General features: G+C 45.4%; 3 protein-coding genes across 3 annotated transcripts in view; all 3 read left to right on the forward strand.

The window, feature by feature from the left end:
* LOC135909297 (uncharacterized) overlaps nt 1–3096 on the forward strand; it is a 192018-nt gene extending 188922 nt beyond the window's left edge. The window contains exons 5-7 of the mRNA XM_065441236.1: nt 1085–1880; nt 2642–2711; nt 2977–3096. Coding sequence (XP_065297308.1) covers nt 1085–1880; nt 2642–2669 — 824 coding nt within the window. The 3' untranslated portion in view covers nt 2670–2711; nt 2977–3096. The remainder of the gene's footprint in view (nt 1–1084; nt 1881–2641; nt 2712–2976) is intronic.
* An 8800-nt stretch (nt 3097–11896) lies between these two features.
* Nucleotides 11897–15374, forward strand: LOC135909296 (uncharacterized). Its single transcript, XM_065441235.1, has 4 exons — nt 11897–11977; nt 13294–14149; nt 14921–14990; nt 15254–15374. Exons 1-3 carry the CDS (start codon nt 11941–11943, stop codon nt 14946–14948), a joined length of 921 nt encoding a protein of 306 aa, XP_065297307.1. The 5' UTR covers nt 11897–11940; the 3' UTR covers nt 14949–14990; nt 15254–15374.
* A 5082-nt stretch (nt 15375–20456) lies between these two features.
* LOC135909299 (keratin, type I cytoskeletal 9-like) lies at nt 20457–26027 on the forward strand. The gene is made up of 4 exons (XM_065441237.1): nt 20457–20611; nt 22570–23464; nt 24969–25025; nt 25907–26027. The coding sequence occupies exons 1-3, from the start codon at nt 20575–20577 to the stop codon at nt 24982–24984; spliced, it is 948 nt and encodes a 315-aa protein (XP_065297309.1). The 5' UTR covers nt 20457–20574; the 3' UTR covers nt 24985–25025; nt 25907–26027.
* Nucleotides 26028–26270: the final 243 nt, after the last annotated feature.

The raw sequence follows: 26270 nt of genomic DNA on the forward strand, positions 1-26270 counted from the left end.
TTCGGTAGCAACATTTTTATGTTCTTCATGCACGATGTTCAAGGGCAGTATTCTGTCTGAGGGACTATCACAAAGCGAACGTGTTTGCTCACGTCATGTAGTATTCCATTTCTAATGCTGCACCGTTTATTTTTGTTTTAACTGTAAGTTCAATTTAGTAAAATAATATTTACAATGGAGAACTTAATTTTCTGTACTTTTTGAGATTCTGTGCTATTGTCCAAAACGAATTACTTGGCTAACGAAAGAAGGACTCGATAATTTTGCCGCAACGAGGATGGCAGGGCCACTACGATATTTGAGAGCTTACCGCATGGTCAGGTCCGTCCGATGTACGACGCGTCGCATCACTGATTTGACACCATGAAGTTTATTTCTTGGCACATTTTGCAAAAATCAGTGTAACGAACCAAGCAGAACTCCAGGAGTAAAAATAAATACCGGTGAATGTAAGTGGATTAAGTAAGAAGAAAGTGAAATAAGGAGGATTTGAAAGCGTTCGCTATAATTTGATTTGACAGTCAACTGAGGATTCCTACGTGATTTAAGTGCGAAAGCATTGAAATCTGGTAAGAATACTGACGTGACCATCAATATTTTTTTTCAAGCCGGGCTACAAAGCTACTATACACGTATAGCACTACCGAGCAGTTACGCGCAGTAGGCGTTCGTTCCTGTTCAGGTTTCAATTTATCCCAATGGTGCAGAATTAATGTCCTGACTTATGTTTTATAACACAGACGGGAGGCGCGCTTATTGACACTATTTTATCAGTAAAGCTTCTGTGGTACATAATTTATTAATTTAACAGAAAACACACACTAACCCTCCCTACCACGTGCTTTAGATATAAGGGGCGTAACTATGCAGCTGTGTGGGCGGCACATCACATTCCTATGCGTTCGCGCGCTTCTGCGTAACCTAACGTTGGTGCACATAAATGATTACTGTCACCGCCAACGCAGCTGCTTTTGGCCGATTATTGTGGGTCAGTCGATGGGAGTGATGCGCGTTGAATAATCTGCCTTTAGATTGCTAATGTAGGCGTGATTATTTACTGACTTCTCTTTCTCTCTAATTTCAGCTTCGGTGGCCTATGCCGGTTCGAAGACAGATGCTCTTGGCCCCGCAGGTTTTCCGGGCAGTGTGGGCGGCCCTGGCAGTGTGGGCGGCCCTGGCAGTGCCGTCGGGCCGCTTGGGCCCAGCAGTGGCGCCTCAGGGTTCCCGTCTCTGCCCTCACTAGGTTCATCTGGAGCAGGGTCTTCGGGATCTGCGGCTAGCTTGCCTGGATCTTTTGGACCTAGCTCCGGACCTGCAGGACGACCTAGCTCATCAGGCCCCGCTGCCCGTTTGCCGAGTGGAGGCTCTTATGGTCCGTCAGGCTTTGGACCTTACGGTTACGGACCCAGTTTTGTCCCTGGTTATTACGTAAATGGCGGCTTCGACGGTTTCTACGGCAGCGGCTTTGGCGATGCAGGTTATTACGGCGGCAGTTTCGGTCCATTCGGCGGCTACGGCCCTAGCTTTGCCCCCGGCTATGGTTCCAGCTTTGGCCCTTCTGGCTATGGCCCCGTTTACGGTTTTGGCCCCGGCTCTAGTTTCGGCTCTGGTTTTGGCCCCGGTTCTAGCTCTGGTTCCGGCTTTGGCTCCGGATTTGGCTCCGGATTTGGCTCCGGCTTCGGTCCTAGCTTTGCTGGTCAGGGAGGCAACTTCGGCAATGGCTACGGATTTTACGGCCCCGGGGTCAATTATGGTTCCCCATTGGGTGGCCAGCCAGGCTTTGGATTTGGCTCTGGCAGCTCTGGCAGCTTCGGCGGCAGCCTTGGATCCTCCCAATTTCCCGTACGAGGACGTTCAGGTTCTGGTGCAAGAAGCTCCAGGTAAGGCTCTTTTCCTTCATTTTTTTATCGCGTGACTCTCGCGACTGTGTTCATAAGATTAAAAATTTCAGTCACCACCAAGTTAGGAAAACGCTTTAGTTTTAAGGTGCATGTGCTTATTCTATCCCTGTAGTGATGCATGCATGTCGTACTGCCCTGAGCACTCTTTTTCACGGACAACTGGCAAATGATCTTTGTCAATGCTCTACTTAGCGCCCTGCTACTTAAAGTACCTAAAGCTTGAAGTCTCAGTGAAGTGAGCTGAATCACTGTCCCCGGAAAGGAACGTTATCGTAGATAAGTAACGTCGACATCATGTATCATCCACAGATCAGTGCGGCTTGTTTGGCTTGCCACACACTTTCCACCTTATTCCGCAGCTATTCGTTTCATTTCTTTTACCTCACGTCAGCTACTTCCAAACAACAAAACCAACACCGGCCTCGATCATGCATTCAAGAGTAAATTCAGAAACCAAATCTAATTGACGGTGGCGACTTCTGCGATTCATCCTTCAATTATAGTTCATACAGCCTATGCTAAAATAAATTGTATGTAGTGATGACTACAATCTTTGCATTTATCTGGTGACTGCAAGCTTTCTTAGGAGATTAGGTTAGCATTCAAATCACCACGCTTCATGTAGCTCAGCCAGCCTTAGTCTCGAGCATTTGAAGAAGCTGTATTACTCTGAATAAACGAACTGTTTCTAAAGTATATATTTTTTTACATTCTCAAGTTTTCTTGCATTTTTCTTCTAGCTCCTCCTCTTCTTCCTCTCGCCAATAATTAATGGACGCAACAAAACCTATAAATCCTATAAAAACGAGAGTAAGTATTATTTTTAATACAATCGCACTTGCGAACCACTAGTGCTGTCTTTGCAACAATTTCTTTTTCATTTTCCGCCAATTCTCCATTAGTAACTGACGCACATGATGCCTAGCTTCAACTATTTCTTGAACGGGCGTCTTCGGTCTATGCATGAAAACAAATGAATAAAGATTTTTGCAAAAGAGTCCTCGCAAAAGAGACAAGCTCACGCACACTAAAACAATAAAAATTGATTCATTGCGCATTTTTTTTTTTGCTTCAGGTCCTTGGTGGCGCTTTCCCGGTGACGTAAAAAACAAGGAAGACTACCAACGCTATCAGTGGACATTTCCCCGCATTGCCATTCGGATAATACAACAATAAACATTATATTTAAATTTGCTCTTGGTGCCACATGTCGTTGTCTTTAGGCATAGAAATGTTGTAGGCGGTGACGACGACGTTTTGTCCATACGTTGCAGAGTATCGCTGACTCGCGAGGAATAACAAGTATTCAGATAACCGGGACACTGAGAAGGATACCTCACCTATTAGAACAATTCGCCGGTTTCGACGCCACGCAGAGCAATGTGACCTTTAAAGTTCAAAATTATTACGATGAGGCACGCCATGGTTGTAGTCTCCTGGCTATGGTCACAGTAAAAGGAGAAGCGATTCCATGAAAAAATAAGGTGTTAGCGGAATTGAAATAGCGAACTCACGTTCACAATAGTAAAGAGCCTTGTCTCTAATCCCAGAAACTACTGAGCCACGGCGAAGTTTGAACTCGTATTTGTTACATGTTGGACTTCACCTATAGCGTTCTAGATTTCTCAACAACGTTTATTGAAATTTCATCTCTACAACAACTTTGTCATTCCCTAGAGAAATGACAAATGGAGCTGCTGTACATATCTAACAGCATTTTACGTAGGCCGATCTGAAAGTGGACAACGTCGCACGCAGTGCCCATGCGATGCTTTGCATACAGCAAGAAACAGATTACTGGTCGCGGCTACAGCTAAGCTAAGCTAAGATCACTAGAGATATTACGACGAGAGGAAACCAGGGAGGTTGAACTGTAACGCATTTAGTTGGTTATACTACACATAGGTAGGGGAAGTAGGAATATATAAATAAGAGGTAAAAAGAGAAAGTTCTCTCAACACGGGCTCATGCAAAGAATAACGCCATGTTGTGTAGAAGGCGATCGTGCACGCAAGCCAATAGATACTGAAATACACAATGGCATCTTGGAGTCATTTATTCCGATGAATGGCAGCATCGGTATTCTACTATCTTGCGTGTAAACAATGTGGGAGGTCCAGTCATGGTAAGCGCTGGGCAGCTCAACAGGTCGTCAAAATGAACACTGCACACTGACTCTACCGCAGATGGCGTACATTTAGCTTCGATGTCAGTCGTGTGAATACTCTACACCGGAAAGATCAGTCGGCCGATCAGTCGAAAGACATAGGGGTTATGGGATGACACAGAGGGGAAGTGACAAACTGTGGGCGTGCAGGGGCTACACTAGCGACTGTTCGCGAGGTCCGCAAGACAAAGATGGCGGTCGGCTGAGGGTGAGCTAAAAAAAAAGGCTCCAAACTACCGGACCCGTACTATGATACGTTACTCGTCTGGCAAGCCACTAGAGCACTGTTGCACTTTTTGAATAAATGCTCTGACGGAGGCTTGCTGGTAAGAAATCGTTCTGTTTACTGCGCTGTACCTCTTACAAAGGGGAAAAAAAAGGGAGATTGACACACATGCGCGCAAACTTTCAACTGTTTATAATTCGCTAGCGCACGTCAAATATATGCACGATAGGGTGACTGAAGGCAAAAAGAAAACACTAAATTAAAGACAAAAGCGAAATTAATCTACGCACATCTGATTTTACAATGACAAGTATGGCTTGAGCTAACGTTCACCTATGAATTTAAAAGCTGTTTCTCCCAGCGCCATACGAGGTGTTCTAACGTGGTTTCGGTTTTCTTTCAGTTACCCTATTGTGTATAATATATTTGGCATGCGGTAGCGAATAATGAACAGTTCAAAGTTTGAGTACATTTGCGTCAGTCTCTCTTTTTTTGCCCGTTGTATTACAACATTGCGCAGTAAACAGAACACTGTTTGAAGACTACTGTTTTGTGCGAGCGCCTTCAGTGTCACGGAGAATGCTGTCGTGTGCGCCCACACGCATCTTATTCATTTTTTTTCGTCCCTTTTTCTTTCCTTTTCTCCTCGATTCACCTTGTCCAAATACATGGTAACCTACCTGCCATCTCCTTTCTTTTTTTCTCTCTCTCCAATTTTTTTATCCTCACCCTTCTATTCGGCCTTCACGTGCATGCCTCACCTCTTTGTAGAATGATTGAAAGAGCTCATATATTTCACAGCTTGGTGTGGTTCATAAGACAAGGCATTAGCTAATCGCCACAGAACGATCTTATCTGCCGATGTGGCCGGCCAGTCACGCAGTTATCAATATCCGAAGAGCTTTGTGAATACGGCCCCTCTATATAGCCAACGAATTGCTTCAGGAATAGAGAGTCGGGTCGAGACGCCTTATATAATAATGTTGATGACACATGGCAAGTTCGAAAGCTGCACTCGGTTTCCCACAGAGTGTCACAATAGCGGAATGGAGGGCAACACTGGTGACAAAATTATTATCGTTATATTTGGTGTTGTTGTTTATTGATACTGTTAGCCCCCGAAGGGTCATTGCAGGAATGGAGATACAGTCATGATTTACTACACAATGAATAATCACACACGCAACTATGAAGATAATGATAATAATACAAATAAGGGCACTGCTTTTTCACATATATTCGAAGAAATAATAATCCGAGCACAAGTGCGCTTGTCGCGACCACAGCGTGGTGTTATTGATCTTGTGGATCCCAACCCTTCTTGACCTGAACAAACAATAATCTGCAGCTCGTCTAGAAGTGTACTTAAAGAAGAAGAGGAAACCAGTCAATTGGGTAGCACGTTCCATTCCTTAATTACTCTAGGAAAATAGCTATATTTAGAAGTATCATTTCGCGTAAATGGTGGCTCGATGTACATGCTATGTCCATGTCGGAAGCGTGCGTTGGTCGATATTTTGAAGAAGTCGTTAATGTTAAGTTTATTGTGAACGATGAGGAAGAGAAATTTTAATCTGTCCACTGCTGTCCTAACTTATAAAACAGGAAGGTCTGCGTTCCGGCACAATTCTCTAGGGGAGTGACAATAGCGATATTTGTTAAATGTGAATCTAGGAGCTACACGCTGGACTCGATCTAATTTGTGACGATTTATTGCCGTGTGTGGGTCACAGACTATTTTTGCATATTCTATAATGGGTCTTATTAGGGCTTATATGCCAGGTATTTTTATTTCAGGCATACCATTGCGTCAGTTGCGTCTGAGACTCCACAGCACTCTACTGGCTTTATTGCATTCCATATCTGTATGTGCGTTCCACGTGAGGTCTTCGTTAAATAGTACACATAAGTATTTATGTTGAGTTAACTTTTTCATTTCGGTGTTGCGAATTTTCTAGCTGTTGCAATGGATAACCTTTTTTTTCTCCTTATGGACATAAACAAAGATTTATCTGGGTTCAGCATCATTTGCTATTGGCCACATCATTGCGTAATTTTTTGTAAACTAGCCTGTAATTCCAGTTGACCGTCTAGTGATATTATCTTATTTTATAGAACACAATCGTCCGCAAATGATTGTAGTGAAACAGTTGTACAATTTTTATTAAGATCCATCATGCCGCCTTGCCCGCTGGGCATTGCGAATCCAAGAATATGACATCCGCGTGGTGCACCGTTCCGGGCGAAAGCACTCCGATGCTGACGCGCTATCCCGATCGCCGCTTCCCCCGAAGGCCTGTGACGACTCCGCCTGGGAGTGTACATTATCCTCACTGGACGTTGACACTATCGCTGCTGCACAGCGTAATGATCCCTGGACTGCATCTCTGCTCGACCTTCTCTCCGATACGTTGAAAGTTCCAGCGTCACGTACGCTTCGGCGCCAAGTTCCTCATTTTGCGATTCGAGACCAGCTACTATATCGACGCAACTATGCCCCTGCTGGACGCACCTATTTACTCGTCATTCCGAGACCCTTGCAATCAGAGCTCTGCTCCTCGTTCCACGTCGACCCTCAGTGTGGCTACGCGAGAGTCTTCAAAACCTACGAAAGACTTCGACACCGCTATTACTGGCGGTACAATTTCGTTCGAACGTTCGTCCGCTCTTGTCGTGAGTGCCAACGCCGTAAAGCGCCACCACACAACTCCGCCGGTGAACTCCAGCCTCTGCAATGCCCATCCGGACCCTTTGATCGCGTGGGCATAGATCTCTACGGGCCACTTCCGTTGACTCCTACCGGCAACAGGTGGATAATCGTTGCGGTAGACCACTTAACCCGTTATGCGGAGACCGCTGCTCTACCAAATGCTACAGCGCCAGAGGTCGCCAATTTCATACTTCACCGTTTTCTCCTTCGTCATGGAGGTCGACGTGAACTTTTAAGCGACAGAGGCCGCGCCTTCTTATCTGAAGTCATCGAACAACTGCTTGCTGAATGCGCTATTGTTCATCGTAAATGCACTGCTTATCACCCACAGACTAACGGTACCACGGAACGCTTTAATCGACCTCTTGGTGACATGGTGACATGCTCGCTATGTATGTTTCACCTGATCACTCTAATTGGGACCTCGTTCTTCCGTTTGTCACCTATGCCTACAACACCGCGACTCAGGCCACTAGCGGATTCTCACCCTTTTACCTTCTATACGGCCGTCACCCTTCGCACACAATCGACACCATTCTGCCCTACCGGCCAGACCCATCCGAATGCCTGCCGATCTCGGAAGCCGCCAGACACGCCGAGTAATGTCGCCATTTGGCCCGCCGATTCACCTCGGATGACCATAACCGTCAAAAAGCCGTTCACAATACCTAGAACTCGACTCCCACTTTTCTCCCGGGCGCTCTCGTCTGGTTGTTAGTGCCACCCCGCACGCCTGGGCTCGTTTCAAAACTCCTGCCGAAGTACGACGGGCTATACCGCGTTCTCGAGCGAACATCACCCGTGAATTACCTGATTGAGCCGCTAACGCCGCCGTCCGACATGCGACGTCGTAACCGCGAAGTCGTTCATGTTCAGCGTCTCAAGCCGTATCACGATTCTAGCGTCCTTCCAGAAACCTCAGTCGCCTAGATGGCTCCTTTATTTCCGCGGAGCCTTCACAGAGCGCTTAATGGAGCTTGGCATTCATAACACTGTTGAAGAGATTGCAGAGGCCCAGGAGCGCGCACAGCTAACTAACTCGCCTCACAACAACGAAGGCAGGGAGATCTATCCTGCAGGAACTCGGATATCACCCCGATAGAGTAGCAGAGGAGCTCTCTGACATTCCTCCTTCGATTCGTTAGAACATTACGGTCGCGCCAATACCTAGGAACATGCACCCCGATCATAATCGCGGTAGAAGGAGGGCAAGGGCGGCCAACCTCCTTAGGCAAATACACAGTGATCAGCGACAGGTCAGCTTTGTGGATGCCGCTTCTTGTAAGGGACGTCAGGCGTTCACCATCGTCACTGTTGATGGTCGGCAAGGAATCACCAATGCTGCCTCGGTTCGGACGAGGGACTCCGAAATAGCTGAACAAATGGCTATTGCACTAGCCCTGCTGGATAGCTCACGGGATGCCATCTATAGTGATTCAAGATCTGCAGTCAGAGCATTTGAAAAAGGCACCATTTCCAAACAGGCCCTGAGACTTATTGGGGGCAAGGCAATCACGCACCATTTCATTTATTGGTTTCCGGCACATCAGGGTCAGATAAAGAGTGCTCCTCCCAACCTCAACGAGTCGGCTCACGGGGCTGTGCGTGAACTTGCCCACCGCGCTACCCTCGACCAATCGGAAGCCGACTCACTAGAGAACAGGGACAAGCGCTCCACCTACAACGAGATAACTAAACACTACTTTCTCAGCCGTAGAACCTACTTTGTTCCTCATCCGCGCCTCAATAGAGCTCAAGCATTAACGCTCCGTCTACTACAAACGAATACCTATCCGAATCCATCGCTCTTAAATAAAATCTATCCGGATACTTACACCAACGCTACCTGCCACGATTGTGGAGATATAGCCACGTTAGACCATATGCTCTGGCGGTGTGCTCGGTCACGCTCTATCATCGCTAACAGCTCGGCCAGATGGGAGGTGGTTCTCCGCAGCCCTCTTCTGGCTGACCAACTCTGGGCTGTCCAGCAGGCCCACGATGCGGCCGAGAGCTTCGGCCTTCCGGTTCCCACGTGGGAGCGGCCCGCTTCGTGAAGACTCACGATCTGCAGGACTTTAATTATTAAAGTTTTACCATACCATACCATTGTAAGGAAGATAACGAACGTGCGCACTGGGTCAGCAGCATTGGCAGCATCAAGCGCGCAGCAGAAGCTCGAGCTCGGGAACTGCTCGGTGCATCGTAGAACCGGCGGTCGCTACGAACCCCAATAAATCTCCTTTACAATATCATTAATAAATATTAGTAATAGGAGGAGCCCTAGTGCACTGCCCTGAGGTATCCCTGACAGTACTGGTAGGAGACTTGATTTACAGCCACCTATTTCGACGTATTGTTCTCGTGACTGAAGATAAGGTTTGAACCAGTTCGTGATAGTAGAATTTGTAAAGAAAGCATCAATTTTCAACAACAGTTTTTGTTGGGATACATTATCATATGCTTTGGAGCAGTCTAAAAAAACGAGATCTATCTGTCCACGGTCATTGATTGTTTCAGAGAGGTTATGAACTAATTCAACAAGTTGCGTTATGGTAGACCGGCACTTGCGGAATCCATATTTAGTTCCTGACAATAAATTACGTGTTTCGAGATAATTTGAAGAGTGTTCATTATTAATATGCTCCAGTAACTTAGAGCAGGTGCTCGTAAGGGAAAGTGGCCTGTAATTGCCTACGTCTGTCGTGATGCCACCCTATGGATAGGTACAATTTTGGCCTGTTTCCAAGCACTAGGAAAGCTACTTTGGCTAATGGATGATTGAAAGATAATCGTTTTAAGTATTTACCTATCCACTTTAAGTATTTACCTAGTCCCCACCATATGTATGTATTTAAGTGTTTATGCTTGTTTTCCCCTTTCCCATTCCCCCGGTGTAGGGTAGCAAACCGGACGTTATTCTGGTTAACCTCCCTGCCTTCTCCTTATCTCTTTCCCTCCTCCTATGCTTAAAATAACTTTGATTGAAATTTGATAATTTGACCTTTCCTGTGCCTTGCGTGGGTGCTGAGCTCGGATCCCACCTGTTCACGCCTACTTCGACCTCTATGCCGTCGATCAAGTGACACCTCCTGAGATTCTGTATTTCCTTTTCAGGTTAATCATCATTTCAAACTCCCATTTCGCAGTGTACGACAATTTGGTATGCTTCCTGTGTCAAAAGCAACTTATTTGCTGTGGCCTGGCAGACATGCACGCGCATAGCGTTTCCGTGACTCTGCGCCTCGGACGGTGCACACTCTGCCCACGAAGTCACTCTCTCTACCTTGGGTACGATGAGTTCGATGACATGGCCATGGTCCTCCTGAAGGGACACCTGCAGTGCAAACATGCAATTGTTAATGTTCCCAAAGTTTTCATGCAAGCCAGGTTTTGGTTTCTAATGGCTTTTCCCATGGTTGCCTACCCACCTGGACCGTGGGTCATCGACTGGCCGTGAAGGGGGAGGAGTATGGGGGGGGGGGCTCTTTTGGCAGCTCTGAGAAGTATACTGTGCGTGGCGAGCGATGGCCCGGGTTATGGTTCACGCATTACGAATGACCAGAGGTCAGAACTGCCTTCGCTCCGGCGAAGAAAAAATAAACCTTGGCTGTTTGTTGCATCTGTGTTTTTCTTAGGCGCCATGACCCTGAGTTCAGAAAGCCACAGCCCTGGAGTACTTAAAAAGGCTCAACTAGAAAATTACACCTTAGACTTGGTTTGGTTCCAACTGTGGCGCATGATTGCCGTACGTAGAACAGGTTTTTCTTAGTCTGTACGTAGTTTTGTGAAGGACTGACGCCTTGGATGTGCATATATAATGAGGATCTTGAGTAGTTTGCTGCCAGAAAAATTTTAACAAACCAAATACCGTAATTATATTTATAGTGTATTTGGCCTTCAACGCACCAAAGCTCTAGTTTGAGATACAGAAGTAGTCCGTAGTAGGGAGGGTTGGGGGGGGGGGAAGTAGCTTATGAGAATAATTATTAACACTTGGGCTTTCTTAACATAGAGCCTGGTCTGATCGCAGGCGCGTTTTTACATTCTGCCAGCACCGGGCCATGACCAGCCCTGACAAAACCCCTTCCCGCGATCTTTTGCACAAAACCAGAACGCCAAAATAGCTCAACCAGAGCCGGTACGGAAAGAATGAACAAACACTGAACTGGCAAGCATGGCCGGATGGCCTTATTGTCTCTTACGGTGCCTTTGTTCTGTCCTGCCGAACGTTGGTGACGTTAAGGGGGAAGAAATCAGATAGAAAAAAAGCACCTGCAAGCCGGAGAAATTGCATAGGTGGGCCCATATATGGAGATACATTTAAATTCTAGGAACGCAAGAACTGTACGTTTACTCAATGCGATGCTGAGATTCTCTATAAGGCAGTGACACGCATAGATGAAAAGCCAGAATGTGCGTTGTCTCGAATTCAGTGTTTGGCAAATTCGCCAGTCGGGGGTGGGGGGAGGCACTGTTATCAGACAATGTGCGCTGGCTTCGGCATGGTAGACAGCTCATTAATAACCAAGAACGATCAAATTGTGGATTGTCCCACCTAAATATGCACTGAGTGTACAGTGTATACACAACGGCAGCTTACTGCCTTGACATTGTGTGGACTGCGTGTCAAATAGGAAAACGAAGAAAACTCGGGCGCTTTCTATTAGAACAGTGCGTTTTTCAAAGCGTCAAGAGACAGCGGTACATTCTTGCGCGAAGAATGGATTTCCTTTGCTTTTTCGGAATGTAGGCAATGAAATCATAGGTTGCTTGAAACACTGTAAAAATAAAGAAAAATAAACTGCGTCACTAATCTATTGTTCCCACAACACGTGATTCTGCCCGGAGTGCTATATAAGAACCAACGCAGCAGTTCAAAATTCGCACTTGTGCAGCTCTTCGAGCAACACCCACGCTGCACAACTCAGCAGCCATGAAAGCCTTCATTGCCATTGCTCTGCTATCCGCTGGTGAGGTTATGGAACTTCAATGTTCCACTTCAACTTTCAATTTTCGTTAGCAACATTTTTATGTTCTTCATGCACGATGTTCAAGGGCAGTATTCTGTCTGAGGGATTATCACAAAGCGAACGTGTTTGCTCACGTCATGTAGTATTCCATTTCTAACGCTGCACCGTTTATTTTTGTTTTAAGTGTGGGTTATATTTAGTAAAATAATATTTACAATGCCCACCTTAATTTTCTGTACTTCTTGAAATTTTGCGTTATTGTTTAAAACGAATTACTTGGCTAACGAAAGAAGGATTCGATAATTTTGCCGCCGCGAGGACGGCAGGGCCACTAGGATATTTGAGAGCTTACCACACGGTCAGGTCTGTCCGATGTACGAAGCGTCGTAACACTGATTTAACACCATGAAGTTTATTTTGAACGTTGTAGCGCGTAGTTTCGCGTTACTGTGTGAATTTTCTTTTTTTCTATCTTTTTCCTCTTCTTCTTCTTTCTCCTTTCATTCCCTTTACCCCTTTCCCCAGCACAGGGTAGCCAGGCGGTACTTACACTGGCTAACCTCCCTGTCTTTCCTCTCCTTTGTCTCCTCCTCCTCCTTATTTCTTGGCACACTTGGTAAAAACCAGTCTAACGAGCCAAGCAGAACTGCAGGAGAAAAAAAGTATAGTAAATGACGGTGAATTGAAGTGGATTAAGTAGGAATAAAGTGAAATAAGGAGGATTTGAAAGCGTTCGCATTAATTTGATTTGACAGTCACTTGAGTATCTTTACGTAATTTAAATGCGAAAGCATTGAAATCTCGTAAGACTACTAACGTGACCCTAAATTGTATTTTTAAGCTGGGCTACAAAGCTACTATAGACGTATGGAACTACCCAGCAGTTACGCACAGTAGGCGTTCGTTCCTGTTCGGGTGTCAATTTATCCTAATGGTGCAGAAATAATGTCGTGACTTATTTTTATAACACAGAAGGGAGGCCCGCTTACTCACACTATTTTAACAGTAAAGCTTCTGTGGTACCTAATTTATTCATTTAACAGAAAACACACACTAACCCTCCCTACCACGTGTTTTAGATGTAAGGGGCGTAAGTGTGCAGCTGTGTGGGCGGCACATCACATTCCTATGCGTTCGTGCGCTTCGCCGTAACCTAACGTTGGTGCACATAAATGATTACTGTCACCGCCAACGCAGCTGCTTTTCGCCGATTATTGTGGGTCAGTCGATGGGAGTGATGCGCGTTGAATAATCTGCCTTTAGATTGCCAATGTAGGCGCTAATATTTAACGCCTTCTTTTTCTCTCTAATTTCAGCTTCGGTGGCCTATGCCGGTTCGAAGACAGATAATTTTGGCGCTACAGGTCTTCCGGGCGGTGTGGGCGGCCTTGGCAGTGCCGTCGGGTCGCTTGGGCCAAGCAATGGCGCCTCAGGGTTACCGTCTCTTCCCTCACTAAGTTCATCTGGAGCAGGGTCTTCGGGATCTGTGGCTAGCTTCCCTGGATTTCTTGGACCTACCGCCGGATCTGTAGGACGACCGTCTCTTCCCTCACTAGGTTCATCTGGAGCAGGGTCTTCGGGATCTGTGGCTAGCTTCCCTGTATCTTTTGGACCTAGCTCCGGATCTGTAGGACGACCTAGCTCATCAGGCCCCGCTGCCCGTTTCCCGAGTGGAGGCTCTTATGGTCCGTCAGGCTTTGGACCTTACGCTTACGGACCCAGTTTTGTCCCTGGTTATTACGGAAATGGCGGCTTCGACGGTTTCTACGGCAGCGGCTTTGGCGATGCAGGTTATTACGGCGGCAGTTTCGGTCCATTCGGCGGCTACGGCCCTAGCTTTGCCCCCGGCTATGGTTCCAGCTTTGGCCCTTCTGGCTATGGCCCCGTTTACGGTTTTGGCCCCGGCTCTAGTTTCGGCTCTGGTTTCGGCCCCGGTTCTAGCTCTGGTTCCGACTTTGGCTCCGGCTTTGGCTCCGGCTTCGGGCCTAGCTTTGGTGGTAAGGGAGGCAACTTCGGCAACGGCTACGGATTTTACGGCCCCGGGGTCAGTTATGGTTCCCCATTCGGTGGCCAGTCAAGCTTTGGATTTGGCTCTGGCAGCTCTGGCGGCAGCCTTGCATCCTCCCAACTTCCCGTACGAGGACTTTCAAGTTCTGGCGCACGAAGCTCCAGGTAAGGCTCTTTTCCTTCTTTTTTTTTATCGCGTGACTCTCGTGACTGTGTTCATAAGATTAAAAATGTCAGTCACCACCAAGTTAAGGAAAACGCTTTATTCTTAAGGTGCATGTGCTTATTCCATCCCTGTAGTGATGCATGCAAGTCGTACTGCTCTGAGCACTCTTTTTCACAGACAACTGGCAAATGTTCTTTGTCAATGCTCTACTTAGCGCCCTGCTGCTTCAAGTATCTAAACCTTGAAGTCTCAGTGAAGTGAGTTGAGTCACTGTCACCGGAAAGGAACACTGTTGTAGATAAGTAACGTCGACATCATGTATCCACACAACAGTGCGGCTTGTTTGGCTTGCCACACACTTTCTACCTTATTCCGCAGTGATTCGTTTCATTTCTTTTACCTACTTTCATTTCTTTTGTCAGCTACTTCCAAACAACAAGATCAACACCGGTCTCGATCATGCATTCAAGAGTAAATTTAGAGACCAAATCCAATTTACGTGCGGCTTTGCGATTCATCCTTCAATTATAGTTCATAGAGCCTATGCTAAAATAAATTGTAATATACTGGTGAATACGATCTTTGCATTTATCTGGTGACTGCAAGCTTTCTCAGGAGATTAGATGAGCATTCAAATCACCGGCAACGCTGCATGTAGCTCAGCCACCCTTAGTGTCGAGCATTTGAAGAAGCTGTATTACTCTGAATAGGCGAACTGTTTCTAAAGTATCTTTTTCTGCATTTTAAGTTTTCTTGCATTTTTCTTCTAGCTCCTCCTCTGCTTCCGCTCGCCAATAATTAATGGACGCCACAAAACCTATACATGCTATAAAAACCAGAGTAAGTATGATTTTAAATAGAACCGCACTTGCGAACCACTAGTGCAGTCTTTACAACAATTTCTTTTTCATTTTCCACCAACTCTCCATTAGTAACTGACGCACATGATACCTAGCTTCACCTATTTCTTGAACGGGCCTCTCCGTGCTACGCATGAAAACAAATGAATAAAGATTATTGCAAAAGAGTCCTTGCAAAAGAGACACGCTCACGCACAATAAAACAATAAAAATTAATTCATTACGCATTTTTTTCTGCTTCAGGTCCTTGGTGGCGCTTTCCTGGTGACGTAAAAAAACAAGGAAGGCTACGAACACTACCAGTGGACATTTCACCGCAATGCCATTTGGATAACACAACAATAAACATTATATTTAAATTTGCTCTTTGTGCCACATGTCGTTGTCTTTAGGCATAGAAATGTTGTAGGTGGTGACGACGACGTTTTGTCCATACCTTGCAAAGTATCGCTGACTCGCGAGGAATAACAAGTATTCAGGTAACCGGGACACTGAGAAGGATACCTCACCTATTAGTACAGATTGCCGGTTCCGACACCACGCAGAGCAACGTGACCTTTAAAGTTCAAAATGTTTACGATTAGGCACGCTATGGTTGTAGTCTCATGGCTATGGCCACAGTAAAAGGAGAAGCGATTCCATGAAAAAAATAAGGCATTAGCGGAATTGAAATAGCGAACTCACGTTCACATTAGTAAAGAGTCTTATCTCTAATCGCAGAAGCTACTCTGCCACGGCGAAGTTTGAATTCGTATTTGTTACAAGTTGGACTTCAGCTATAGCGTTCTAGATATCTCAACGACGTTTATTGAAATTCCATCTCTACAACTTTGTCATTCCGTAGAGAAATGACAAATGGAGCTGCTGTACATATCTTACAGCATTTTACGTAGGCCGATCTGAAAGTGCACAATGTCGCATGCAGAGCCCATGCGATGCTTTGCATACAGCATACAGCAATAAACAGATTACTGGTCGCGGCTACAGCTGCTAAGCTAAGATCACTAGAGATATTACGACGAGAGGAAACCAGGGAGGTTGAGCTGTAAAGCGTTTGGTTGGTTATGCTACACAGAGCTAGGGGGAATAGGGAATAGATAAATAAGAGGGAAAAAGAGAAAGTTCTCTCAACACGGGCTCGTGCAAAGAACACGCCATGTTCTGTAGAAGAGGATCACGCAAGCCAATATATATTGAGATACACAATGGCGTCTTTGAGTCCTTTATTACGATGAACGGCAACATCGGTATTTTAATATCTTGCGTGTAAACAAATGTTGGACGTTGGCGCTGGGTAGCTCAACAGTTCGTCAAAATGAACACTGCACACTGACTCTACCGCAAATGGCGTACATTTAACTTTGATGTCACTCGTGTGAATACTCTTCACCGGAAAGATCAGTCGGGCTCGTTTAATCTGGTGAAAGATCCAGGGGCTATAGGATGACACAGAGGGGAAGTGACCAACTGTGGCCGTGCAGCGGCTACACTAGCGACTGTTCGCGAGGTCCGCAAAACAAAGATGGCGGTCGGCTGAGGTTGAGCTAAGAAAAAAAGGCTCCAAACTACCGGACCCGTGCTACGACACATTACTCTTCTGGCAAGCGACCAGAGCACTGTTGCACTTTTTGAATAAATGCTCCGACGGAGGCTTGCTGGTAAGAAATCGTTCTGTTTACTGGGCTGTACTGTCGTACAAAGGGCAAAAAAAAGAAAGGGAGACTGACACACATGAGCGCAAACTTTCAACTGTTTATTATTTACTAGCACACGTCAAATACATGCACAATACGGCGACCGAAGGCAAACAGAAAACATTAAATGAAAGACAAAAATGAAAGCAAGCTACGCACATCTGATTTTACAATGACAATTATGACTTGAGTTAACGTTCCCCTATGAATTTAAAACCTGTTTTTCCCAGCCCCATACAAGAGAGAGAAAGAAGTTTAATGACACGAAATGCCGAGAGGTCGGCCTGAGGTATATTTCTCTAGCCAGCTACTCGGCATTGGGGGAAGGGGAAGAGGGAAAGAAAGAGGGAAGAAAGAGGTGCATGATGGGTGACGATGACGATAGAAGGAAGATGTAGAACATATGGCAAGCAGTTTGGCATGCTCAAAGTCTGCAGTCCAGGCCCGTAATTTTTAAAAAGTTCAGTAATGCCTTGATGGCCTTGAAACTTCAGCGCCATACAAGGTGTTCTAACGTGGTTTAGGTTTTCTTTCAGTTACCCTATTGTGTACAATATATTTGACATGCGGTACACTCTAAGAACAGTTTACACCCTTTGGCTTGCCCCTTCTGCCACACAAAAATAATCGTCATCTGCCTTGATGCGTTTCCTTTCTTTATCGCTGCAAGCCCGGAACTTTCCAGTGACGAACGGCACGCGCGTTATCAGAAGAGGCACTCCAAAGGGTGTAAACTGTTCTATGCTGATAACGCGCGTGCCGTTCGTTACTGGAAAGTTCCGGGCTCGCAGCGATAAAGAAAGGAAACGCATCAAGGCAGATGACGATTATTTTTGTGTGGCAGAAGGGGCAAGCCAAAGGGTGTAAACTGTTCTTAGAGTGTAGGGAATAATGAGCAGTTGAAAGTTTGAGTACATTTGCGTCAGTCTCTTTTTTTGTGTCTGTTGTATAACAGCATAGCGCAGTAAACAGAACACTGTTTGAAGACTACTGTTTTGTGCGAGCGCCTTCAGTTGCACCGAGAATGCTGTCGTGTGCACCCACACCCATCTTATTCATTTTTTCTGTCCCTTTTTCTTTCCTTTTCTCCTCGATTCACCTTCTCCAAATACATGGTAACCTACCTGCCATTTTCTTTTTTTTTCTCTCTCTCCAATTTTTTTATCCTTAGCCTTCTATTTTGCCGTCGCGTGCATGCCTCGCCTATTTGTAGAATGATTGAAAGAGCTGATATATTTCACAGTTTGGTGTGTTTCATAAGACAAGGCAGTAGTTAATCATCACAGAACGATCTCATCTGCCGAGGGGGCCGTCACGCAGTTACATTATCCGTTACGTTATTAGTTACGTTATCACAAAACCAGGCAAGCTGACCGCGAAAATTCGACGTGTACGCGTCACATCAAGATGCATCAATATGCCCGACAACATTGACTTTTTTTCTGTATACTCAGATACTACCCCGATCCGAAAGGAACAGAATATGGTTGCTTGCCGATCGCTCAGGCGCTGGCTGCTCGCATCTGCCAGAGAGCACATATTCATTTGTGTAAAATAAAGCTTTTTTTGGTGGCCGTATAACGTTATCGAGCCCTTCTGGCACGTATACGATATCGCTAGGCCAACTTTTTTTTGCTGGGCATCCGTGTTAGCGGCATTCTTAGCCTTCCAATGCACGCCGCTACGATTTTTGACCAGACATCGCAAGGCAAGTAAGGATAAGCAGACCAATCACAGACGCTGACACCACACTCCTCATCCGGTTATATATTTTCACTGCGCTAGCTCGGCCCGATTGCAATCCTCTCCACTTGAGCGCGCTTCTCGCCTCTTGTCAGCCAATTAGCTAAGAAAAACTGCTGAATGTAGCCAATGTTATTCGTTTTGAAAGGAAACAAAAGTGACTTCCTATAAAATAGGAAAGCGTTTGATTTTACAGTTCAGACAACGCTGCTGGTCCCTGCCCGATTATTGCGTCCGCGGTTACGTAAATTTGCCTTCAGGAAATTGGAATAAACACAAATTGGAATAGTTCTACGTTATAGGGCCCCAGATACCAAATTGCCTTCTTTTGTGGCCTGGCTGCATCGGCATGGTGGATAAATCTGGTCATTTCTTCTGTGCAGACAGCCATGTTCTCGTTCGGCACTTGGAGTTAGTCGTCCATTATAACACCAACCATTTGGAAGCTGTTGCAAAGCAGGTCCCATATCATTAGGGTGGACTCTCGTTTCTCAAAGCAAGTCTGAGCGGCGTCCCCCAAGGAGAAATAGCCGTGGTGCAGCTTGTCTTCGGAGTTCCATTTGTTGAAGGTAGCGACTATTTAAAAAGTGTCCAGCCAGCTCTCAGGGTGGCCAGACAAGGATCCGCGGAAAATTGGTGAGTTTATAGGGCGCTGCAACACGATGGTCACAGGCAGCACTAGAGACGTCATCGTGGCTTGTAGACTTTGCCTTAGTTTTCCTAATTGTGTCTGTTCAATGGCCATAGTCTGGGAGAAATCATTGCTACTGGAAGCTTGCTCCCTGGTGGATGTAGATGATAGGGTTCTAACGGCGCAGACTTGGCGGCTTTCCGGCGTGTCTTGTACAGTAAGACAGGAATGCTACCAGAAGGAATAAAGAGTGTAACGTTTTATTTAGGTAAATTTTGCAGTGGATAAAAACAATACTAAAGCGCCAATGAATATGCTAAGCAAAGTCGGCGACCGTCGAATGAAGTGAAGCGGCTCTCCACCAGATCCAGTCTACGTATGACGCACAAGGTTCTCAATAACGCTCGTAAAGTACGACGAATATGCTGGAAGCTTCGTGTTGAAGATACATTCTGATGAGGCTATAACATTGCAACTTCGAAATAGTTTAGGCAACGTGAACACTCGTTCTGTGAAACACAAAGGGATAAGATCGCATGTCAGCGGATATTAGAAGGATAAGAAAAGTAAAAACATAACGTGGCAGTGGCAAGGCAGGGGCGTTTTTACATTCAGCCAGCGTCAAAATTTGCCAGCGCTGCCGAAATAAGATGACACAAACTCGTGCACAGAAGCCATACCCTAACGCCAGAACCAACCAAGGAACAAGCACAATGAAAAAAATGTTGAAAGAACCCGAGACGGAATGTTAAGGGGCGTATTTTTGTTCTGTTCTGGCGAACTCTGCTGTCGTCATATAGGAAAGGAAGCATGCGTAAACTCGATTCAAGGAAAGCAGCTGCATACAGGAGAAATTACATATGGTTGGCTGACATATCCATGTGCATGCACGTAGATTGTAGCGCGCACGGAAAAGGCCTATTTATTCAGGCGAAATATGAGACTTGCTATACGGTAGTGGCACGCATGAAGGACGCCAAAATGTGCGGTGCGTCGAATTCAGTGTTGGACTACTTCGTCCGGCGACCACTGTGATCGGACAATGTGTGCTTTGTTCGGCGTAGCTGGCGGGAGATCAATAACGGGGAGTGCCAAAATTAAACGATGCATCATGTGAGCACGCACTCGGTCTACATTGTATTCCTGACGACAGCATATTGCGCACAAACCTCGTCGATGGCGCATGAGCTCGCAAAACGAAAAACGTTTCGATGCTTTCTATGAGAACAGTACCCTCCCCAACATGTCAAGGGAGAGCGGCCCATTCTTAGAGAGAGAATATTATTTCGCTTTCTTGGAATGTACGCAGTCAAATCAAAGGGTTATTGAAACAATAAAAAAGGAGAAAAAAACGAACAAGTTAACGTTTTCGCTTACCTACTGTTTCCGTAAGACGCGATAGTCCCCGGAGTGCGATATAAGAACGGACGCGGCAGTCCACAATTCGCACTTGTGCAGGTCTTCGAGCGAGAAGCACCCGGTACAACACAGCAGCCATGAAAGCCTTCGTTGCCATCGCTCTCCTGTCCGCTGGTGAGGCTTTGGAACTTACTGATTTCACTTCAACTTTCATTTCTAGAGCAACAGCAACATTTTCGTATGCTTCATGAACAATGTCCAAGGGCTGTATTTTCTCTGAGTTTTTATCACAAAGCGAACACATATGCTCACGTCATGTAGAAGTATCTTTCTGTGGTTGCAACGTTTATTTCGGTCTGATCTGCAAGTTTCATTTTTTAAAATGAATATTTACAGTGCTCAGCTTAATTGTCTGCACTTTTCGAAGTTTAGCGCTTTTGTTTTTAACGAATTGCTTGGCTAACGAAAGGAATATTAGAGACTTTTGCCACCCCGGCTACGGCATGGCCAAGATGTTTGAGAGCTTACCGCATGGTCAGGTCCCTCCGATGTACGGAGCTTCGCGTCACTGATTTGACGCCATGAAGTTTATTTTTCGGGATGCTTCACAAAAACCAATGTAATGAGCCAAGCAGAATGCCATCAGGAATGCACTTTCTAAGTTGACGCGTCTTTATGAATATTTCACAAGAGTTACTGCGAAAGGAAGCCTATACTGCTTTCTAACGTTTGCCTAGATTTTACAGATTGTCCAAATTACAGTATCAATCTTTGTAAAGCGCTAGTTTAAACGCCAGAATTAGCTAGATATATTTAGAAACATTAGGAAATTGAAAAACAAAGCATCCGTTTTTAGATACTCCGAAAGTCTGTGTGCGTAACTTGATTGTGAGAGATTTGAAATACATTGAGAGACAGCTGAGCAATGGGACCAATGAAAGACAGAGCAGCACAGACGCTGTCATGAAACAAGTTGGGCGGATGAGTGTAGTGTAGTATACAGTTTACAATAGTGCAAAGCTGGGATAAGCGGTTGGGCAACATTCCAGGAAAACAGCCAAGCAACAGGACTAATAGAAGGCCGCCCTTGGCTGGTGTTGCCTTTCTCTAGTCCTGTTGCTGCGTTGTCCTTTCTGAGAATACTATGCCAAAATGCTAGCTCAACATTTCGCTCCTATATAAATAAAATACAGTAAGTTTTTCGTCCGTGGAGACAAAATTATATAACACAGTAAGTGCCACATAAAAGCTATACTTTTAGTAATATAAGTCTTCAAAATAAAACAAACAGCAATTACAGCTTCTCAATCACTGCTTTAATACATTCGAAGTATCACAGTGGCTTGAGTCACAATGGCACATGCTCATTCTGAGGAATTGCCCAAAAATCGGCACCTACCCATTGGCGCATATCGAGCGGCCCCAGAATATAGCAAGACCAAATATAAGAAAATACTGGAATGTATTTCGAGCTTTTAAACGGTCCGTGCACTTGAGATACCTAAAAGCTTCAAGCCGACATATACTGTCACCATAAACTCAAACGCGAACAATCGCGAAGCTACTTCAAGGCGTTGTTTCGGTTCCAGGTTGACTTGCATTTGTAATAGTGACTGAATTCATACTACACTAGGAGCTTTTATTAGAAACCGGCTACAACGCTTTTAGACGCCTATAGCATTTCCATGTGCGAACGAGCCATAGGCGTTCGATCCTATTCGCGTTTCAGTTTAGCCTAATCGTGCAGAATCTATGTGGCAATTTATTTTTATAACACAGAAGGGAGGCGCGCTTACTGGCACTATTATATCAGTAAAGCTTTTGTTGCATATAATTTATTCATTTGGCAAAAACACACACTGATAATTTTCTTCCTACCATGTGTTTTAAATATAAGGGGCGTAAGTGTGCAGCTGTGTGTGCGGGCCACCACATTCGTATGCGTTCGTGCCCCCCGCTTCTGCGTAACCTAACGTTGGTGCACATAAATGATTACTGTCACCGCCAACGCAGCTGCTTTTCGCCGATTATTCTGGGTCGATCGACGGGAGTGATGCGCGTTCAGTAATCTGCCTTTAGAATGCCAATGTACCCGCCAATACTTACCGGCTTCTTTTTCTCTCTAATTTCAGCTTCGGTGGCCTATGCCGGTTCGAAGACAGATTCTCTTGGCACCCCAGGTTTTCCGGGCGGTGTGGGCGGCCCTGGCAGTGCCGTCGGGTCGCTTGGGCCCAGCAATGGCGCCTCAGGGTTCCCGTCTCTTCCCTCACTAGGTTCACCTGGAGCAGGGTCTTCGGGATCTGTGGCTAGCTTCCCTGGATCTTTTGGACCTACCGCCGGATCTGTAGGACGACCGTCTCTTCCCTCACTAGGTTCATCTGGAGCAGGGTCTTCGGGATCTGTGGCTAGCTTCCCTGGATCTTTTGGACCTACCGCCGGATCTGCAGGACGACCTAGCTCATCAGGCCCCGCTGCCCGTTTCCCGAGTGGAGGCTCTTATGGTCCGTCAGGCTTTGGACCTTACGGTTACGGACCCAGTTTTGTCCCTGGTTATTACGGAAATGGCGGCTTCGACGGTTTCTACGGCAGCGGCTTTGGCGATGCAGGTTATTACGGCGGCAGTTTCGGTCCATTCGGCGTCTACGGCCCTAGCTTTGCCCCCGGCTATGGTCCCAGCTTTGGCCCTTCTGGCTATGGCCCTGTTAACGGTTTTGGCTCATCTGGCTTTGGCCCTTCTGGCTTTGGCCACCCTTACGTTTTTGGCTCCGGCTCTAGCTTCGGCTCTGGTTTTGGCCCCGGTTCCAGCTCTGGTTCCGGCTCTGGTTCCACCTCTGGATTCGGCGCTGGTTCCGGCTTTGGTCCCAGCTTTAGCTCTGGTCCTGGGGTTCAGGGAGGCAGCTTCGGCAATGGCTTCGGCTCTTACGGCCCCTCGTTTGGTTCTGGCAGCTTTGGTGGCAGCCTTGGTAGCTCTGGAGCCTCCCAAGCAGCTGTACGAGGAAGTTCACGTTCTAGCGCAGGAAGCTCCAGGTGAGGCTTTTTTTTATCGTGCGTCTCGTACCTTTCTGTTTATATGATAATTTCACTCACCAACAGGCTAGAAAAATGCTTTAGTTTTAATATACACGGGCACAGCCTGCATGAGTTTATTCTACCCCAGTACTGATGCAATCATATCTTCATGTTATTCACACTCCTTTTTGCAGACAACTGGCAAATGTTCTTTGTCAATACCCTACTTAAGGCCATACTACTTTCTTTAAAAATTATATATAATCACTGCAGTATGCTGGATTATCTAAACCTTGAAGTCTAAGTGAAGCGAGTTGAATCACTGTCCCTGGAAAGGAACATCAGTGTAGATACGTAAAGTCGACATCTTGCATCCAAACTTGAGTGCAGCTTGTTTGGCTTACCACAAACTTGCTCACTTCAGCTACTACCAAGCTGTTTGAAAACCATTCAGCTATAATTAGAAAAAAAAATTGCTTGCTAATAACTACACCGCAGCACCCATCGCACAGTTTTTCAGAATCTTCTCCGCAGTTTCACAGCAACCACAAGAACTTTGCGTCCGACTGAACTAATCTTTACGTGGTCGACTCTAGTACATCTTAGAAGAAAAAATACGGTAGTACAGTTAAAGGTAGTATGTAGCCTGACGCGGCGTCTCTTAATATTGGATTAGTTTGCTTCCTATATAGCACGAAGCAAAAGAATGTTTTGTTTTGTTACTAGGACAATATTGCAATTTATGTATTCATTTCTGCAACACTCCTGGCACCCATATGTAGCGTAATATCATCAGAATAAATGTAAGGCAGAAGTACAGTACCGTGCCATGTTGTTGCTGCGACAATACATGTGGTATAAAATTTAAACTCAGCTACCATTTCCAGCAAGGCCCCCCACCTGCCGTTCAACTAGCGTCAAGTAAATATGTTCAGTTCCCTCCTTTATATCTGTGAATACATCAGAAAAAAAAAAGAAAAAAAAGACAGGAAACAAACAAAGAACAAATATTCCTATCATTCCGTTAATCAATATAGCCCACGTACTGCAACACCGATGCCATAGGTATTTGAATTTCTTGCCCAGTTCAAGTAGTCGCCCTGCAAGAAAGGCCGTTTCATTTGGAGCATCGACATGTTCTCGGGTATCTTTTTACGAAATGAAACATCGTTAGCCACTTTCGCTGTAAGAAGCAATAAAAAGCAATACCGGTCTCAATCATGCATTAAATATTAAATTCATAGCACCATGCTAACGTACGCTGGCTACTCCCGTGATTCAGACTTTAATTATACTTTATACGGCCTAAAACAAAAATAAATTGAAATTATATTTTGACTACCATAGCCCACAGGCTTTCGCCTGTTACTAAGTTAGCATTCAAATTGCTTCGCGCGCTGCGTCCAGCTAATTAAGCCTTGGTCGCTGGCATTTGAACAAGGAGCAGTATTACTCTGAATAGGCGAACTGTTTTTAAAGTATCTTTTTCTGCATTTTAAGTTTTCTTCAATTTTTCTTCTAGCTCCTCTCGCCAATAAATAATGGAAGCCGCAAACCTACACATCCCTTAAAAAGCAGAGTAAGTACGGTTTTTAATAAAATCGCACTTGTAACCACTAGTGCCGTGTATCGCAACGATTTCTTGTTCATTTTCCGCTATTTCTCTATTTGTAACTGGCGCACATGAAGCCTACCCTGAATTATAGCCGGGATAGACCTCTCGGCGTTTTGAATTACGATAATTATTAAAAATTATAACAAAATACTCTTTGGGTTATGCATTTCATTAGGTTAAAATAACACTCCTTATCAGGACAATAATGAAGAGCTAAAGTGCTGGGTTATCATTCAAACTTCTCCTTTGATATGAATTTTCACTGATTATAAGGAAGGAAGGAAAAAAGTGGAGAAGGAAAGGCAGGGAGGTGAACCAGTTTAGCTCAACCGGTTTGCCACCCTACACGTGGGGGCGGGAGGGGAGGGCGGACGAAAGATAAAAGATTATGGTAGCGTGATTTTCTAAACAAAAATGATTCTTCTGCGGGTATTTGGTAAATGGAGGTGGGTGCAAGCGGGCTGGTGTTAGCATTATGATGATGATGCCTGCGACGTCTCCACCGATTGTTGCCTGACAAACAGCGCACGCTAAAGATGTAGGCATGGTAACAATGTTCTCGGCTTTCACTTAGCGCAAAAGGTAATGTTCCTGATGTCAAAAAAGAAGAAACCTGCGCCGAAACCTGAAGGATGTCGCAATGTCGCTCATTAGTTGCCCTGCATAGTTCCACATTACCATTTTCTCATAGATGTAACTCTTTATTACATCTTTCACAATTCTACATGTTTGTATATGTGACTGACGTAGGCGAACAAGAGACTAATTTATATCATGATCAATGTGATTACACCATATTACAAATCAGTAAAAATGAATACAGTGAGCATTTCTTTCTGCTTCAGGTCTTTGGTGGCGCTTTCCCAGTGATCTAAAAGAGCAAGAAAGACTGCCAACACTATCTGTGGACATTTTCCCGCCATGCAATTCGCATAATTGAACAATAAACGTAATATTCAAATTTGCTATTGGTGCGACATGTCATTGTCTTTAGGCATAGAAGCGTTAGAGACGGCGACGACCACGTTTTGTCAATACCTTGCGGAGTATCGAAGACTTCGCGAGCAATAACAAGTCTTCATTTAATCGGGACACTGGTAAGGCCTTCTAACGTTCAAAATTACTTCTATGAGGCACACTGTGGTTGCAATCTCCTGGATATCGTCACAATAACGTGAGAAACAATATGATGCAAAAATAAAGGATTTG

This window comes from Dermacentor albipictus, chromosome 5 (genome assembly GCF_038994185.2).
Source record: "Dermacentor albipictus isolate Rhodes 1998 colony chromosome 5, USDA_Dalb.pri_finalv2, whole genome shotgun sequence".
In the NCBI taxonomy this organism is placed as follows: Eukaryota; Metazoa; Arthropoda; class Arachnida; order Ixodida; family Ixodidae; genus Dermacentor; species Dermacentor albipictus.

Coding starts and splice junctions, on each gene's coding strand:
- LOC135909296 (XM_065441235.1), top strand. CDS start 11,941: ATGAAAGCCTTCATTGCCATTGCTCTGCTATCCGCTG. Junction 11,978..13,293: donor CATTGCTCTGCTATCCGCTG/GTGAGGTTATGG, acceptor CTCTAATTTCAG/CTTCGGTGGCCTATGCCGGT. Junction 14,150..14,920: donor TCTGGCGCACGAAGCTCCAG/GTAAGGCTCTTT, acceptor TTTTTCTTCTAG/CTCCTCCTCTGCTTCCGCTC.
- LOC135909299 (XM_065441237.1), top strand. CDS start 20,575: ATGAAAGCCTTCGTTGCCATCGCTCTCCTGTCCGCTG. Junction 20,612..22,569: donor CATCGCTCTCCTGTCCGCTG/GTGAGGCTTTGG, acceptor CTCTAATTTCAG/CTTCGGTGGCCTATGCCGGT.